The sequence below is a fragment of the Octodon degus genome, unplaced genomic scaffold (genome assembly GCF_000260255.1).
Source record: "Octodon degus isolate 3935 unplaced genomic scaffold, OctDeg1.0 scaffold00108, whole genome shotgun sequence".
NCBI lineage: Eukaryota > Metazoa > Chordata > Mammalia > Rodentia > Octodontidae > Octodon > Octodon degus.
Genome location: NW_004524684.1, coordinates 1,337,829 through 1,353,763, shown reverse-complemented (window position 1 = coordinate 1,353,763; position 15,935 = coordinate 1,337,829). Strand labels below are relative to the sequence as shown.

The following is a 15,935-nucleotide window of genomic DNA, read 5'->3' as shown; positions in this document are numbered from 1 at the left end:
CTCTCTGTAGATTATTGTAGATAACGTGATCTTGTATGTAATCAACATGAAACTTCTGTGAGTCTATTCTTGGTTTAGCAGAAAACATAGACTTTTTTTGTCAAAGCATTTGGATGTTCTGAGGACCTGGAAAGGGTGTTTCATCTTTCCGAAGCTCTTAGCTCTATTGCATTGTGTCTTGAGATAAAGAGGCCACCCACGAAAACAACTCACTGTTCTAACCCCGACTGACGTGTTCTCACTTGTAGGAAACAGGAAAAAGAAGGTCCACGGCGTATGTGAGGAACATTCTCAATAGCGCAATCAAGTAAGTTAAGTGAAGGTTTTGGTATCTGGCAGATGATTTTCCTTGACCCTGTTGGCTCTGTGTGTGTGTGTGTGTGTGTGTGTGTGTGTGTGTGTGTGTACACATCACTTGCTTTTTTAGGCCCTATTCGGTGCTTGGAATTCTAATGGGAAAAATCTCCTGGGCTAAACCCTAGAGACTTGGGCCTTGGGTTGGAAGATGTGTAGTGGATAAATGAGCCCTTGTGAGAACAAGGACAGAAAGTAGGTTGCTTAGAAGGAAACTATTAGCAGGTGGCGAGCCTGCTCTTACGTTGAAAGCTGATTTCGGGGCAGATGTGTCACCCTAGGTGCTAATGGCGTCAGCCCCACTCCAACCTCTCTTCTGTTTCCTGCCCTTGTTATTTTCAATAACTGAGGATGCACTTGTGCTAAATTATTGCCATTGTTGGCACTGATGGGCTTTGAGATATTTTGATTTCCTAATGTGGCTTTTGCTACATTAATTAAAATGTTTGAAGTTTCCAGTAGCCTGAGAACAGTTTCTACAGTGAGTTTTTTTTTTTTTAAGAGGCTCTTTGCATAGTGTTGTGGCTTCACACCCCCTGCCGCCTGTATGATTAACACCTCTGATCTCTTCTAGGGTGATTTCTAACATGGAAGCCAGGCATCCGGGTAAGAGAAGGCCTGCTAAAGCCTCCTGGGTTCCAGTGTGTTGTTTGCACCACTGTGCTCCCTGCGCTGGGGGTTGCGAGGAAATCACTTCCGGTGGAGGAATGAAGGCAGCGCCCTTTAATATTGCTGTGTTCTGGTGACCATAGAGCCATATCCACATCTGTCTTGGCACCAGCGCCTTCAGTGACAGCTGCTAAATGAGCTCAGTCCCTGGGAGTTGGCCTCTGGCGTCCATGCGCTGTCCTCTGGGGCTGCTGAGAGCTCATGCCCTCTGGCTGTGCCCACAGGCTGCCCTCCAGCAATTCCCTTGGCAAGCTCTCTTGTCACACAGGCTCTTTGACCTGTGCCTTTCAGTTTGGTTAACGCTTGGCTTGCACTGAGTTGGGTCCTCGGGGTGTAGAAAGCACGAGCCCAGGAGAAGTGGACTCCAGTCCAGAGCTGTCCACGCTGACAGTGTACTCCTGGGCCAGCCAGCCATTCCTCGGTGCCCTGTCTGTACCAGGGGTAGAGGGGGCAAAAGAGGGTGAATGGGAGCATGCAGGAACAGCTCGCAGAGGCTACAGGGAGTGTGGCCCAGAAGGGGCTGCATGCTCAGCCTGAGAGGAGAAGTGCTAGCACATTAGTTCTAAACCAAGCAGCAGGCGGCATGTCACCTCTGGGAGCTGGGCCCCAGGGGTGCAGCACAATAGGGGTGGTGGGCTGAGGTGGAAGAGGGTTCTGGGGGTGGCCCTTGATGAGTCAATAAAGCCCTTACAAATGAGGGGACCTAGCCAGGGGCTGGGGTGGTGTTGGTGGAGTGAGTCTGTTCAGGCACAGCCTGTCCTGAGGGTCGCAAAGGAATATATTTTTAATTTTAAAGAAAATAAAAAATAAGGAAACACCCCAATAAAAATAATACAGAATTTCAAAAATAGATGATAGGAAATTAGCAATGGTTGTTACAATGCAGATGGTTATCTCCAAAGCAGTTGTTCAGATGCCCAGCTATAATAGCCTGCAGAACTGATGAAGAGCTTTACGCCCCGTGAGGTGCAGCCTTTGTGCAGTTTCTGTGCACATTCTTTTTTATTTCTGTACATATTTGATGGGTGTGGCTGTCTGAAGCGTATGTGGGGCGGTAAGGGAAACCTGTTTCGCTAGCCTGTGCGCAGCCCTCCGGCCCGTGACGGTGACCTTGCCCCTGGCGACCTGGCCCTGCCTGGGTTAGCAGCAATCCATGTCTGAGTCCCGGTTCTGCCTGCCCTGGGTGGCCCCAGTGCTTCTCCCTGTCTGTGGGGGATTGGTGGCCTGGCCGGGCAGGTGTCAGCTGTGTCCACCTCTTGTCCCCTGCTCAGGATGCGCCTCCTGCTTTCTATCCGTCACTATCTGGTCTTGGTGCCCTAGAAACGTCTCCTGCCTCTAGGAGAGGAAGAGCCAAGCAGGGGGTGCCAGGCAGGCAGGTTCTCCAGATTTTGTGCCCCCTTTTCTCACTCCAGAAAGTGCCCTTTGTTTTAACCTTCCAGTTTCCACCCCGACCTCGCTGCCACTTCAGTCTGGTGACATAGCCAGTTAGTATTATTAGCTCCAGGAACTGACTGCGCCTTCAGCTCAGGGACTCCCAAAGTTGATGAACCACGGGCTCAGGAAGCAGGTGGGAGCCACGGAAGGCCCGTGCTGTCCTGGGAAGCAGAGGTTCTTAGTGGCGAGTTTCTGAGGTGAGGAGACATCAAGGCCAGAACGTCCAGGTGCCCGGGAGTGGGTTCCTCGTTGTTTCCTTTCCTGGTCTTTTCCTTCCTATGTGACAGCTCTGTCTGGGTCACCTACTCTGGACTTGTAGGAGTGGGTCATGCTAAGCCATTGAGATTTTTCACCACATCATGGAAAGTGCTCCATTTCCTCAGTGACTTAAGAGAAGAGAAGCCTCTTGCTTTAGTCTGCACTCTGGAAACTGTCCTGCTTGACAACCATTTGTTTGATTTCAGAGCCCAGGTTGAGTCCCCTCCTGCAGGAGGAAGACGCCCCCCAGAGGCTGCTGACTGGGCTGGTAAGGGTCAGCGCCCTTCGGTGGGGCGGGGGAGGCCCAGGTTACACTTCTTCTGATTGAATCTCCCTCTCGATTCTTTGAACAAACAGTTGTTGCCTGCACTGTAGACTATGCGTCAGCAGTCAGCAATGATATACGATGTTGCCCTCTTAGAATATGTAGTTAATGGAGGAAATGTATTAGTCACACCATTAAGTATATAATTACACATCATGACAAGGAATGCATGACATTGAAAGTGTTTTTTCAGAAAGAGAGAGAATCCTTTTTGTGACACTTGCACTGCAGCTCAAACGCCACCAAAATATTCTTTGGGAAGGAAATCCAAATGCTAGGGGGACTGAAGAAACAGAAATCAAGGTAAATTACCTGAAGAGCAGGCTTGGTAAATAAATCTAAAGCCTTTAAGAAAACAAAATTACAGAGACGTCTTGAAAGTCAAATAAAATATTTAAAAGTCACACAGCCTTAAGAATGACTTGATCTGTACTTGAGCTAAACAAACTTAAAATTACTGTTTGAGAAAATATGTATAAATCCAAATTTATAACCTTGACAATTTTAGTTAAACAAGGAGTTTTCTTGGCCAATAGAGATCACAAAACTTGATCCAAGAAGAAATAGTTGAAAGCACAATAAATGCCAAATATCTTTAAAGAAGCCTTCAAGTTTATTCTTTCAAATTTTCAAGGACCAGATTGTCCTGTGGTACATAGAGTATCTTTTGAAAGAAGACAGAAAGCTTCTCAGGCGTCTTAAAGAACGTGCATAACCAGAGAAGCCAGATCTGACTCCTGGGTCTAGATATCCCAAGCTTCATTAAATATTCTTGGTCTCTTGAAAACATAACACAGTCAAGTTAATACCTTCCCCAGGAAATGTATTAGTAAAGTTTGCATTTCAAGGTGAAAGAAGAGGGAGAGGTCATTTTTCTAGGTATTGAATGAGGACAAAAGTCAAATTCCACTCCTGAAATATACGTAGTAGACAAGTAGTCTCATAGTAATAGCCAACATCTTTTAATGGAATGCTGAAGGTCATTTTCACTACCAGTTTACATTATTATGAAAGCAGTGGCCAGGGCAGGAAGAAACCAAACCTAAGGAAGATGTTGCGACTGTCTTGTGTAGCAGCAGCTGACCAGCTGAGAAAATGGAAAATAATAACAAGGAAGTTATTTTTTTATTATGAATAGGCAGAAAAACAAATGAAGTACAATCTTAGTGTCTAGGTTTAATAAAATTACAATCTAAGAGATGATGAAATAACTTGTTCTGACAAATAACTAACTTACTTGACAAATTAAGAGATGTGGAATTGGCATTGCCAGGTATCTAAATATGCACTTATATGAAATATAGAAACAATAGATAGATGAAGATAAGCAGTTAATAGAGTCTAGTTTACACTGAACATTTAGTATATAATAACACGATGTTAAAAAATTGGTGTGGAAAGGAAGAAGTTTTAATATATCAATTCATTAATGGTTACTTATTTGGAAAGGAATATTTAGATTCTTTCTATCTTAAATCCCCACTTTATATAACAAGCCATCAGAAATAACAGAGTAAGGAGTTCAGGCTAAAGCCAGGCCTGTTATTTCACCACTCAGGGCTGAAGCAGGAGGACTGATAGTTTAGGGAGGTTAGTAAAAAAGTTAACTGCGTGAAGGAATATGAATAAAACGAGTGGACAGCTAATCTAGCTCTGAGATAGAGAAGACCTTTACAAGGCATTATTGAATATAGGCAGATGGGAAAGAATGTGATGGAATAAAAACTTAGAAAAAGGCAAAAAATAAATTTGCAAAAAAAATTGTGCTAAGTGTGTCAAATGATTGGCCTTTGGTCCATGAAGCTTGTAAGTCAGTAAGAAGATAAGACAGCGGGGGGAATGGAACGCGAGGTGCCGAGTCACCTATGGTCAAGTGTGAGCGGTCAGACAGTCCAGAGTGACAGAAAACAGAACCGTCCTCAGCGTAACCATCATCAAAGCATGAACGGCACGAGTGCATTTCTGGCTTTCAAGGTGGCAAAGATTTAAAATCACATAGAAAAGCTCAGGGTTCAGGGAACCAGAGAGCCAGCCCCATGATGTGCACTGGAAAATGGGTGTAAGTCCAGGACCTTGCATACCTTATGTATGCAGCCTACACATTCTGGCACTTTCTTTGTTTTGGGGGGACACTAGGAATTGAACTCAGGACCTCATGCTTGCCAGGCAGACACTGTACCACTAAGCTAAACCCCTGGTCCCTAATTCAACAAATTCATTTCTGAGAACTTAGTCTGACAAAATAATTAGAGATATGGCAAACTATTTCTATATATTTGTGTGGCATTTCTAACAACAGCAAAAAAAAAAAAATCTATATGTACACAAAAGGAATAATTTAATTGTAGTGCTTTCATAAAATTAATGCTGAACAGTTATTAAAGCTGGAATAATTATGCATTTAATGACCCAAGGCAACTATTACATGAAGAAAAGCAGATGACAAAACATTAAAGGGTGTGTGCAGAGCAGAAAAAAGGGGAAAAAACCTCAAAGTTTTGTGCTCATCGTAGGATTATGAGTCATTTGAATTTTCATCTTATGGTTATTGTAGAAAAGTTGAAAGGCACAAAAAAGTGTACACTACTGCTTGAACAGAAAAAAAGAACTTATAAAGATGCCAAACCCACTAGCACATATAGGAGACTGAACTGGAATAGGATGCCAGTGTGTCCTGGCCTGAAAGCCCAGGGTACTGGCAGGAATAGAAGACACAGGTGGGGTGGCACTTATAGGGCTCTTGGCCTGCTTGTTGGTGCCCAGATCTCTCTATCCAGGAGGGTCTCATTATGAGCTGGGCATCTAGGCCCAAAGGGAGAAGACAAGGGGGGAAGAGAAAGAGGAGGCAAAGTAGGAGGAAGAGGAGGAGGAGGAGGAAGAAGAAGACAGGAAGAGGAAGGACAGAAAAGCAAATGATAGAGGCAAGGAGTGCTGACCACTGGTTGGGGAGGTCCACGGATGATGGTGAGAGAGCTAGTGCAGACAGCAGTGTGTTCGGAGGTGCTGGAATGAAGGTCTCTTCATGGCGGAGTAGAGCTCCAGGTTGGATCTCGGCCCTCTGGCAGATCCCGAGGCCCTTCACTCCCACATGGGTGGCTCCCACTGACCTCTTTGCAGAGTTCTGCCAGGACCTGGATCGGGCTCTGGACTCCTCCCTGGGATTTTGATAGAGCCTAGTGGCTCCTCTGTCGGAAATGTTGGTGTCTCCTGTTTCTTTCACCAGAGAAGTACTGAGAGCTGGCATCTTGGCTCTGGGATCTTGAGATGTGGCATTTTTCACATTGCTAAGGAATATTATTAATACAAGGCTCTAATTGAAGCCGGGTGAGAGTGTGAGTAGGTTGTGACTTATCTAATGCACATCCTGTTTCAGATGGTGTCTGAGCTAAAAGACCATCTCCTGAGACACCTGCAAGGTGTAGAGAAAAAGAAAATTGAGCAGATGGTTGTGGACTACACCTCCAAACTGGTTGGTTTTGTTTTCTCTTCTCACCCACCATCGTTTCCTGCCCCCATGTGGAATTCTCAGAATGTGTGTAGTTCAGTGAGACCATTTGTGTGTTTCTCAAATTAGGTTTTTGGAGATCTACCATCCTCAAACCGGTATGCTCGGTGCAGTAGATGGAGGAAAGGGAGATGACAGTACACAGAGAACCTGGCTGTGAAAGCAGCTTACTGCCCTCTGTGTTATGCGCATGGAAGCAGAGACAACCAATGCAAGCTGGTTGCCAAAGTCCCACATCCCACCTTGGCAACTTCTAGCTCCCTAATAAGGAGAAAGCAGTGGTTTCTATATAGGGAGGTCTGTGCAGACACGAGAGAGCTTGAACTTCGGGTCTTCACCAGCTGCCACAGCCCGCCACGGTGGATCCCAGCTCAGCTGTGTCAGCCCCACCCCACTGGCGTTGGCGATGAGATAGCTGCTCGGCACCTGGTAGCCACATGTGGAAACTATGCGATGCCAACCCGTCACATCAGTCCATATGGAAGTAGAAACGATGTGCTGAGATTTAAGGCCCTCCTGCATCTTTTAAGAGCGTATAGAGATGAGGTCTGATCCTGTTTAGAATCCAGAAATAATATGCTTGACAAATTGAAGAAAAGCATTTATACAGTAAACCCCAAGTCTGGCTAAGACCAAGATGCACCAGTGAACTGGTGTGTGAACCTGTAGTTTTGTAGTGAGCCCTTGAAGATTAGGTTTACTAGATAGATTCTGATTTAATCTTTGAAGTGTACAGTTTTGTGTCTCTATTATGGTCATTAGTGTTTGGTTGGGGATGATGTAGTTGATTTCCTTCGAAAGCCTTGAGCTTCATACTTCATGCTATGTTAGGAGAGGTTGGCTGTTTTATGCTGATGCCTCCGAACAGGACGCTGATGCTCCCCTGATAGTTCTTGTCCTCCTCAGGAGGGTAGTGAGGCTCACTCAGGAAGGGCTCTGATCTGCCCCATGTTGACACTTGCTTGTTTCCTCACCCTCGCATTTCACATTACAGGCTCATTTGACACGCCGACCTGACACCTTTCTTTTCTGTTCATTTTAAATTTCACCTTCTGAAGTGTGAGGAAGGATTTTCGTACAAGCATCATTCTTCTCTATAGTTTTTGTTTCGTTATTTATTTTATTTTATTTATTTATTTATTTTTGGTGGTAGTCAGGTTGGAACCCAAGGCTTCCACACTGAGCTACATCCCCAATGTTTTAAAAAAAATTTTACAAGTTTGAGACAGGGTCTTGCCAAGTCACTAAATTGGCCAGGCTGGGCTTCAATGTGATCCTCCTGCCTCAGCCTCCCGGCTTCATAAATGTTTCAGCACCAATTTGAGTTAACGGCCCCTGCAGCTAGGAGGTACAGAAACAGTCCATGTGTAGACCCAGAACCCGGAGGTCCCGAGTGGAGTCCGAATCCCCCTGCCCTTTTCCTGTGGCACCTGCTGGTCCCAGAGGGTGGCCAGGCAGCCCTTCTGAAATATGCCCAAGGAAGCTGCTCCTGAACCCGAGGGGACACCTCACTGAAGCTAGTGCTCACCTGTGCTCTTGGGGCCCCCCTTCCGCTCTGCCTCATGCTTAGCCTGTAGGTGCCACACACGAGTTCACAGCCTGTAGCCCCGCGCAGACTCCGTGCTGCCGAGAGATCGGTGTAGAACTAGAATGAGTTCTGCATGAAGCTCTAAGGCAGTGAGCGCTTCCAGCTCGGGTTGCTCTCCGTGATGCCATACTGACCGTCTTGTTCCAATCAGTGCGTCATTGTTCTGACAGGCGCCCTCGTCACGACCCCTCCCCCACTTCACCTCTGAGGACGCTGAGATGTGGGGGCTCAGTGACTTGGTGGGTTGCACAGCTTGACAACCACAGCACCGATGTGACACCACTCTGGCAGGGGATGTGCCCACAGGTTTCCGTGCACACTGGGTCTCCGTCTGTCCCTCTTGGCAGGCCTGGCATCGACCTCCCACAGGCGAGGGTCTCAGAGGGCAGGTGGGGCCAGCAGGCAGGCCAGGCACACAGAGTGCGCGGTTAGACTCCAGGCACATTTTTCATCTCGCCTCTCTGGACTCAGTGCCTTGGGTGAGCGCAGGCTGGGAAGGTCTAGGTGGCGGTTAACAGACTGTCTTTCCCCCAGCTGGACCTCATTTGCTGCATAGTGGAAACCAGTTGGAGGATACACAATCTTGAGTCTTGGCCTCTCCAGCTGTACGCAAGTATTTCTCACTGTGCTTTATTAGGGCGTTCGAGGGCCAGCAACACTGTTCTAGCAAAGCAATCTAGGACTCTTCTAGTTCAAAGCAATTCTCAGTAGTAGCAGCAGCAGCAGCAGCAGCAGCACTGCCTGGCTTAGCCTCACACTCAGCACCTTCTGTCTTTGGCACAGGGTGACAAGGACATAGGGACCCTATAGCTCAGGAATGCCCAGTGGGAGAATGTCCGTTGGGACAGTTCCCAGCTTATGAGGCTGCTGACTGTGGGTTCTGGGCCTTAGGCTGGTGGTCACTGGTGTGGTTAGGGGGCTTTCCCAGGGCCCAGCGTTTCATGATGAGCGTGGGTCCCCCATGTGTGGTGCAGCTCGGAGCCGCCGCTCGGGACAAGTGGCTGACTCCTGCTGTCATTTTCCCCAGCAACGGGCGTGGCAGTGCTGCTGAGTTTGCAGTCTTTCACATCATGACGAGGATTCTGGAAGCTACTAGAAGTGTGTTCCTGCCTCTGCCTCCCGGTGAGTCTTGGCTGTCTCGCCCCTAGGTGTATGAAATTGTTCTTGCTTCATGGTCTTGTGGTTTTGAATCATTGTTCAAAGACACCCTGAACCATAACTTAGTCCGATTTGATAAAGAATGCAGAAAGAAAGCCTAACTTGCTGTTGTGTCAAGCTGATTTTTAATCTGCGTCAAGCTTACAGATCAACTTTAAAATGTGAGAAATGTTAAATGACTTTGTTTTATGCATACACCACGCTAAGATGCCTTGCAATAAGTAAAAGGCAACATTTTAGATACAGGAGCTCTATTATATTGTCATAGTTAAAACCTAAAATATAAAATAGATACTGCTTCTTTATTGTCAATTATTGCCTTCAACATGCTAAGGAACACAAATTAAAACAGCGGTGTGCGTCCTGGGCTCCTCCCTGTCTCTGTGGCTGCCTCCTCCCCCAGGCGATGCCTGCTCTTGTTGCTGTGTGTGGAAGAGAACTCAGCAGCCAGTGCTCTGCCTGTGCAGACTGTGGGCTCTGGCCCAGCCTCATGCTGGCCTCGCCTACCCCAGGTGGCCCTGACACGCTCTGCCTGGGCAGAGGCCTCGCTTTCCCCTCAGCCTCATTTTAAATGGACTCTTGGGTGGCTAGCAGGGTGAAGACGGCTGCATGGTTTTTTGTTTTGTTTTGTTATTTTTTATTTTTTTCTGTGGCACTAGGGATCCAATTCAGGATATTGCGTTTGCCAGGCAAACACTTATTCCACTGAGCTAGCTTCCTGGCCCAAGATGGCAGCTTGGAAACCAGATGTCCTGCCCTTTGGGGGAATGAGTAGTTTTAAATGATCTCAACACATAGCAGAATAAAAATGTTTGCACAGGCTCAGGGGCTCAGGGCTCGATCCCTGGGCCTGCTCTGCCAGCTCTACCCCCAGGGTGCGGTGAGAGGATGACTGAAACTGGGCGTGGTGGAACGCACCTGTAAGCCCAGCACTTGGGAGGCTGTAAACAGGAGAATCACTATGAGTCCAACCTACTAGTGAGACCTTGAACACCCTGTAGACTCTTTCCTAAAATATGGAAACAAACAAACAAACAAACATTTGTACAGCAAGAGAATCAACAAACACAATGGAAAGACAACCTACAGAATGGGAAGGATTTTATTCCCATTGATTCCAAAGACAGAAGACTCACATCTAGACTATGAAAAGAACTAAGGAAACCTCCAAAACCAAAACTAGGTTCCCAAATAAAAGGCCTAATCAAAAACATAAGCAAGTGAAACAGACACTTCTCAGAAAAAGTACAAGTTGCCAATCAAGACATGAAGAAATGCTCCACATTGCCAGTCATCAGAGAAATGTGAACTGAGACATCTCAGAGATTCCAGCTGACCCAAGAAAGAAGGGCTACCATCAAGAAATCAAATGACAACACATGATGGCAAAGCTGTGGGCAGAAAAGATCCCCTTTCCACTGTTGGTAGGAGTGTAAACTAGTACAACCACTATGGAAATCTATGTGGGGATTCCTCAAAAGACTAAATACAGAAATTCCATTTGACCCAGCTATTCCCCTGCTAGGTAACTCCCCAAAGAGTTAAAGGATTGTATTACAGAGATACATGCATAGCCATGTTTATAGGAGCACAGTAATCCTGGAAGCAGCCTGTGTGTCCATGGACAGATGAATGGACAAAGAAAATGTGGTCTTTACCCCCAGTGGAGACTGCCCCGCCATAGAGGAGGATGCTTTGGAGTCCTTTGGAGGAAGATGGTGGCCCCTTGAGGCCATAATGTGAGATAAATGAGACACACAAGCTTGCATATCACATGGTTTCTCTTACAAGAGAAACCCAAAGTAAAGATAAAGAGGGAAATAATGGATGTGTATAGAAGGCAGGTCCTGTAAGCCTCAGGGTCGCCAGGGCTCAGACCTGGCCCTCTGCTCATGACTCATGCTCAGAGAATAATGCCAGGAGGCTTCGCTCTCAGCCCCTGCATGCCGCCAAGTGCATTCCCAAGAGTAGGCCATGGGAATGTAACAGATCTTCCTCAGAGGAGCAGGGGAGCAAGAGATGGTGGGAGAGGGGGAGGGACAGGGAAGAGAAAGGAACTGGGATGTGTTCTGTCCACCCCTAACTTCCCACATGGAGTGGGAACATGAGGTACTACACACGAACTGGTAAAATAAAATAAAAAATTTTTAAATTTTGGCTTAGGTTCATAATTGCTTGTCTTTAACACAAAGACTCAGCAGGGGAATGGACAGTTATTTGTGATTTGATCACCATGGATGTTCAAGCTCTTTTTGAAAACAAATGAGCCGACTTCCTGGGGGACATTGCTAGGCCTGGAGATCGTAAAAACCTACTTTCTGCACACTCACATTCCTGCATAGGAATAAGGAGGAAAACAGAAAGCTATCTATAGGGATTGAGTTATTAGGAGGTGTTTCCATGGCTCAGGTAAGGAAGTCCCGCTTGTCTTAAATGTTTGTATGACTCAGATGACATGGAAACAGGGGGTGAAATGACATAGGATCATGTGTGTGCCTGTGTGTGATTGTGTGATAAATGCAATGTTTATATGTTTGTAAGCATGCTTGCGCTCCACGCCAACTGGACTATGGCAAGTGTTTTGAGTTCCAAGTTTCAGAAACTGCCAGCCAGAACTGGTACAAACCAGAAGGAATGAGGGTTACAAATAGGAAGCAATGGTTAGAACAAGAACATTTGCTGTTGAGAAGCATCTGTGTTTCCTCTTCTCCTAGACAACCCTGGAGGACGAGGGTTACAGTTGGACGGAGCTCAGGCTTCATACAGCCGCTGCCCACACGCTGAGAGCTGACACACAGGGAAGCCAGGCAGAGGCCACTGACTTGGGGCAGGGCCCTAGGGACTGTGGAGGCTCAAGGGCCTTTAGGAACCTTCGGGCCATGTATGCTGGGATGGGAAGGAATTAGGAATCCAGGACATCAGTAATAACAATGTAGTTGAACTTTGCTTCAGAAATAATTTTGTAACTTTTTTTTAAATTTAGGAAAGAATTTCCAAGTCCATTTCAAAGAGGTCCTGTTGTTGCTTAGCCAGTAATGTCCCAATTTCTGTTCTGGCTTTGGAAATGCTAGTATGTTCATCTGGTTACCAGGCTGTTAACATCTGCTATGGCAGTGTCACACTTCATGTGACCCTCAGGGTCACCAGGGCTCAGGCCTGGCTCACTGCTCGTGACTCATATGCTCTGAGGGAGATGCCAGGAGGCTTGAGCGTCAGCCACTGCACATTGCCACGTGCGTTCTCAAGAGTGGCCCATGGGCCCTGCCATCCCACATCCAGTCAGGTGCCGGGTGCACTCACCAGGCCTCTGCTCTGGTCCCCCACAGCTCAGCACCCTGGACCCCGTGGGTCTCCATCCCTCCCATCGCCTCTGTGCAGTCTTTGCCTGTTGTCACACGAGTGCTCCCAAGGTGAAACTCAAGCCCTCTTTCCATCCTGCTCAGATGCTTTGAGTGCCGCCCAGAAGTGTCCTAAATAAACTCCTTGCTATCGTTCAGCATTTAGCCTCTGTCACCGACACTGGTACCGGGGAACATTTTTTGAATGTGCATTGATTTTGTAAATTTCTGATCGTATCCTTTTCAGAAAGGCTCCGCTCTGCTCTGCTCAGGAGACGTCTCGGCTGCATTCTCCCTTGTTTCCACCCATGGGAGCTGCATCTGCTCTTCCACTTCCCCTCCAGTGCTGTCATTTTCAAGACATCTTTTCCGATTCTCTCTGGCCTGCTGTCCTCTTCATGTGTCCTGTGTCCATCCCTGTTACTGCAAGTGTTCTGGGAGCTCTGGGCTTGTGTGTATTTGGGTGGCTTTTGCCACAGAGAACAGTTCTACCAAGTTCCTATAGATTTGCTAGCTGGCCACTTCGTGTACATTGAACCCAGGGCCTTCACACTGAGCTACGTCCTCAGCCCCTTTTTTATGTTTTGAGACAAAATCTGGCTTAATAGACTATGCTGGGCTTGAATTTGCAATCCTCCTGCCTCAGCCACCCACAGTTCTAGGGTTACAGGTGTGTGCCATCATACCTGGCTGTCATATTCACCATTCTGTTTCTATAATTTGGTCCAAGTAGACTGCAGAATGCCTCGTCTGGGGGGTGACCAGAGATGAGGCATATAAACTCTTACTTTCTGATGCCTCCTTTTATTTTTTCAACAAACTGGTCTCTTTCACTATCTTGCTGTAGAATTACAGATGTATTAGATTATAAAACTTGTCACAGAGCAGGCCTGCCTTTGCTTTGCCTGGGAAGAGACCCAAGGACAAGGAAATAAGGACTTACTGGGAACTGGACCAGCACCAGCACGGAGCTTGTGATCATACAGAGAAACTTGGAACTTGTGCCTAAGGACTTTGATTCCAGGCACCCGGCAGCGAGCGTGGTGCCTATTAACGCCATCCAGGTCTCTCTCTGGGCTGCTGCAGGTGATGCTGGCTGACCTTGTCATCCTCTTGTCACTTACCCTAGGCTTCCACACCCTGCACACCACCCTTGGCGTCCACTGCCTCCCTCTGCACAGCCTGCTGAATTATATCGATAACGGCATACTGCTTCTCACTGGAACGGTGGTTGAAAGGCTCCTCAAAGGTAAGAGGCTCTGTGTTTTCCCGCTGGGCAGCAACAAGGCTAGCTTCCTGCGGGTGAGACCGGTGTAGTCACACAGGCCTGACTACCCTCAGAAGGGTCCCACATGGGGCTTAATGCCCCGCAGAGAACCTGCCACTCTTCACGTATGAGTGTGGACCCCCTCGCTTCCGCTGGGCACTGGGCCTCGGAAGTGACGCAGCATTCCCAGAACTTCGCTGCAGGCCAGTGCAGAGGGCCTCAGCCCTTCCGGTGTCCAGGCAGGGGGCATCTCGATCCACATAGCTGCCGGATTCCTTGTCTGTATGTGACCGCTTGTGAGCAAAGGGATGGCGCAGGCTTGTTTCTCAGAGTATCAGACTGGCTTATTTTCACCTTAAGCCCTCCATCATCTCGGAGTCAAACTTGAAATGCCAGAAAAGCCAGTGACAGATGCGACACTCACGCAAATAGGCCCTTTCCACGAGGCCTGGCGTGCTGCCACTCAGGCGTCCCCTTGTGGCGCATGCCCTGATGGCATTTGGTAGTAGAGGCTGAAGCATTCGGTATTTCCCAAAGCAGCTACTGCTTTACGTTAGTCAATAAAACCACTTTGTGACGGCAGCTTGTTAGAGAAAAGTCCTTTCTTGTTCAATCACCAACTACAATGTTTTGAAGTGTTTTTAGATTAGCCTGAGGTTGTAAGGTTGGAAAAATGCATTACCAAAAATCAAACACTTATGTATGAAAAGCTTGCTAGGTGTTAAAGGGGGTGTTTGTTTTGTTTGCCAATCCCTAACTTTCTTTATTTAAGAAATAATTTTAAATTTTTATTAGTGTATGTTTGCAAGTTTATAATAATCATATTCACTGTGGAGAGCTGAACATGTACATAACCCATCTAAATTCTTTTTCCTCATTCCCTTCCACCCTCTTTAAAATTACTTTTGCCTAGCATTAGATTCATTTATTTAAAATATTTATTTATATACATATAAATTTTTAAAATAAAGCCTTATCAAGTTAATTGTTATAAATTCAGATTAATAGCCAGACTAAAAGCCCAAAAGCTATAAAATACATAGGACAATTGTACTAAATCAAGGTACACTTTTAGATATATGCTGGACTTCAGTATCTTTTTTCTTTTCTCTTTCTTTTTCCCCCTCAATCCCTAACTTTCTTGTAGATCTGGACAACACAGAGAAAAACGAAAAACTAAAATTCAGCATCATCGTACGGCTTCCTCCGGTAATCCTCAACTTTACTTTCCCCTAAGCCTTGGCAGGATGCTCTTTCAATTCTTTGTTGTGAGAGGAGCATTTGCTTGCTTTCAGCTGAAATTTGATGAATTGGTTCACTTTCCAGCCATTTCCAAGAATCCCATCCGTCCCCACCCCGTCCACTTTCCGCCTCACTGGCATGAGGCACCGCCCACCCGCGGAGAACATTTAGCTTTGTTCCCTTTGTAGGAAACTGCGCTGATAATTACTTCTGCGTTTGAGGAGGAGGGAGAAGGGAAATGTGTGCAATTGGATTCAAACTGATAAAAAATTGCAATAGAGGTGAGGTCAGAAGGCTCTGGAACTCCACTTCCTCCTCCTGTGTTTCCGCCAGCATGAACACCCCCCCCCATTAGAAGGAGAATGAAAAATGTGAGGATGTTAGTCACAAAGGCTCAGCCTCCTCTTTTTTTGGGGGGACATTACTTCTCAGGGTCATCAGCACTCCGAGGTTCACAGCAAGGTCATACTCACTGCCCAGGCAGCCATGTCCACTGTTTAAGGACCTTACAGCCTGTACCTCTGTCACTGTCCTCCCCCAAAGGGACTTCTGTGGCCCTCCTGGACCTAGTAGTCTTGTTTTGTAGCAGTCCCTCCCTCACAGGCTGACGGGAGCACAGGCGAGCATCGAGAACTAAGCCAATTTTCTACGGCTCTTTCTCTCTGGGGAAGTCGCTGAACATGCAGTTTGGTCTCCAGATGTGATCTCCCCCTTCCACACTTAGGGAATTAACATTTTTAAAGGCAAGACAATGGCAGAGAAGTTGATTAAGCCAGCCTTGAATCTATACTTTCCTG

The 15,935-nt window shown here is 46.8% G+C and overlaps 1 protein-coding gene across 1 annotated transcript in view; it reads left to right on the top strand.

Annotated features, from left to right (window-relative positions):
- The window catches only part of Gsap (gamma-secretase activating protein), a 75,493-nt gene that overhangs the window by 57,675 nt on the left and 1,883 nt on the right, over window positions 1-15,935 (top strand). Inside the window, exons 21-28 of the mRNA XM_023724317.1 lie at window positions 249-307; window positions 929-960; window positions 2,922-2,983; window positions 6,414-6,509; window positions 8,668-8,738; window positions 9,161-9,255; window positions 13,759-13,878; window positions 15,044-15,105. Coding sequence (XP_023580085.1) covers window positions 249-307; window positions 929-960; window positions 2,922-2,983; window positions 6,414-6,509; window positions 8,668-8,738; window positions 9,161-9,255; window positions 13,759-13,878; window positions 15,044-15,105 — 597 coding nt within the window. The remainder of the gene's footprint in view (window positions 1-248; window positions 308-928; window positions 961-2,921; window positions 2,984-6,413; window positions 6,510-8,667; window positions 8,739-9,160; window positions 9,256-13,758; window positions 13,879-15,043; window positions 15,106-15,935) is intronic.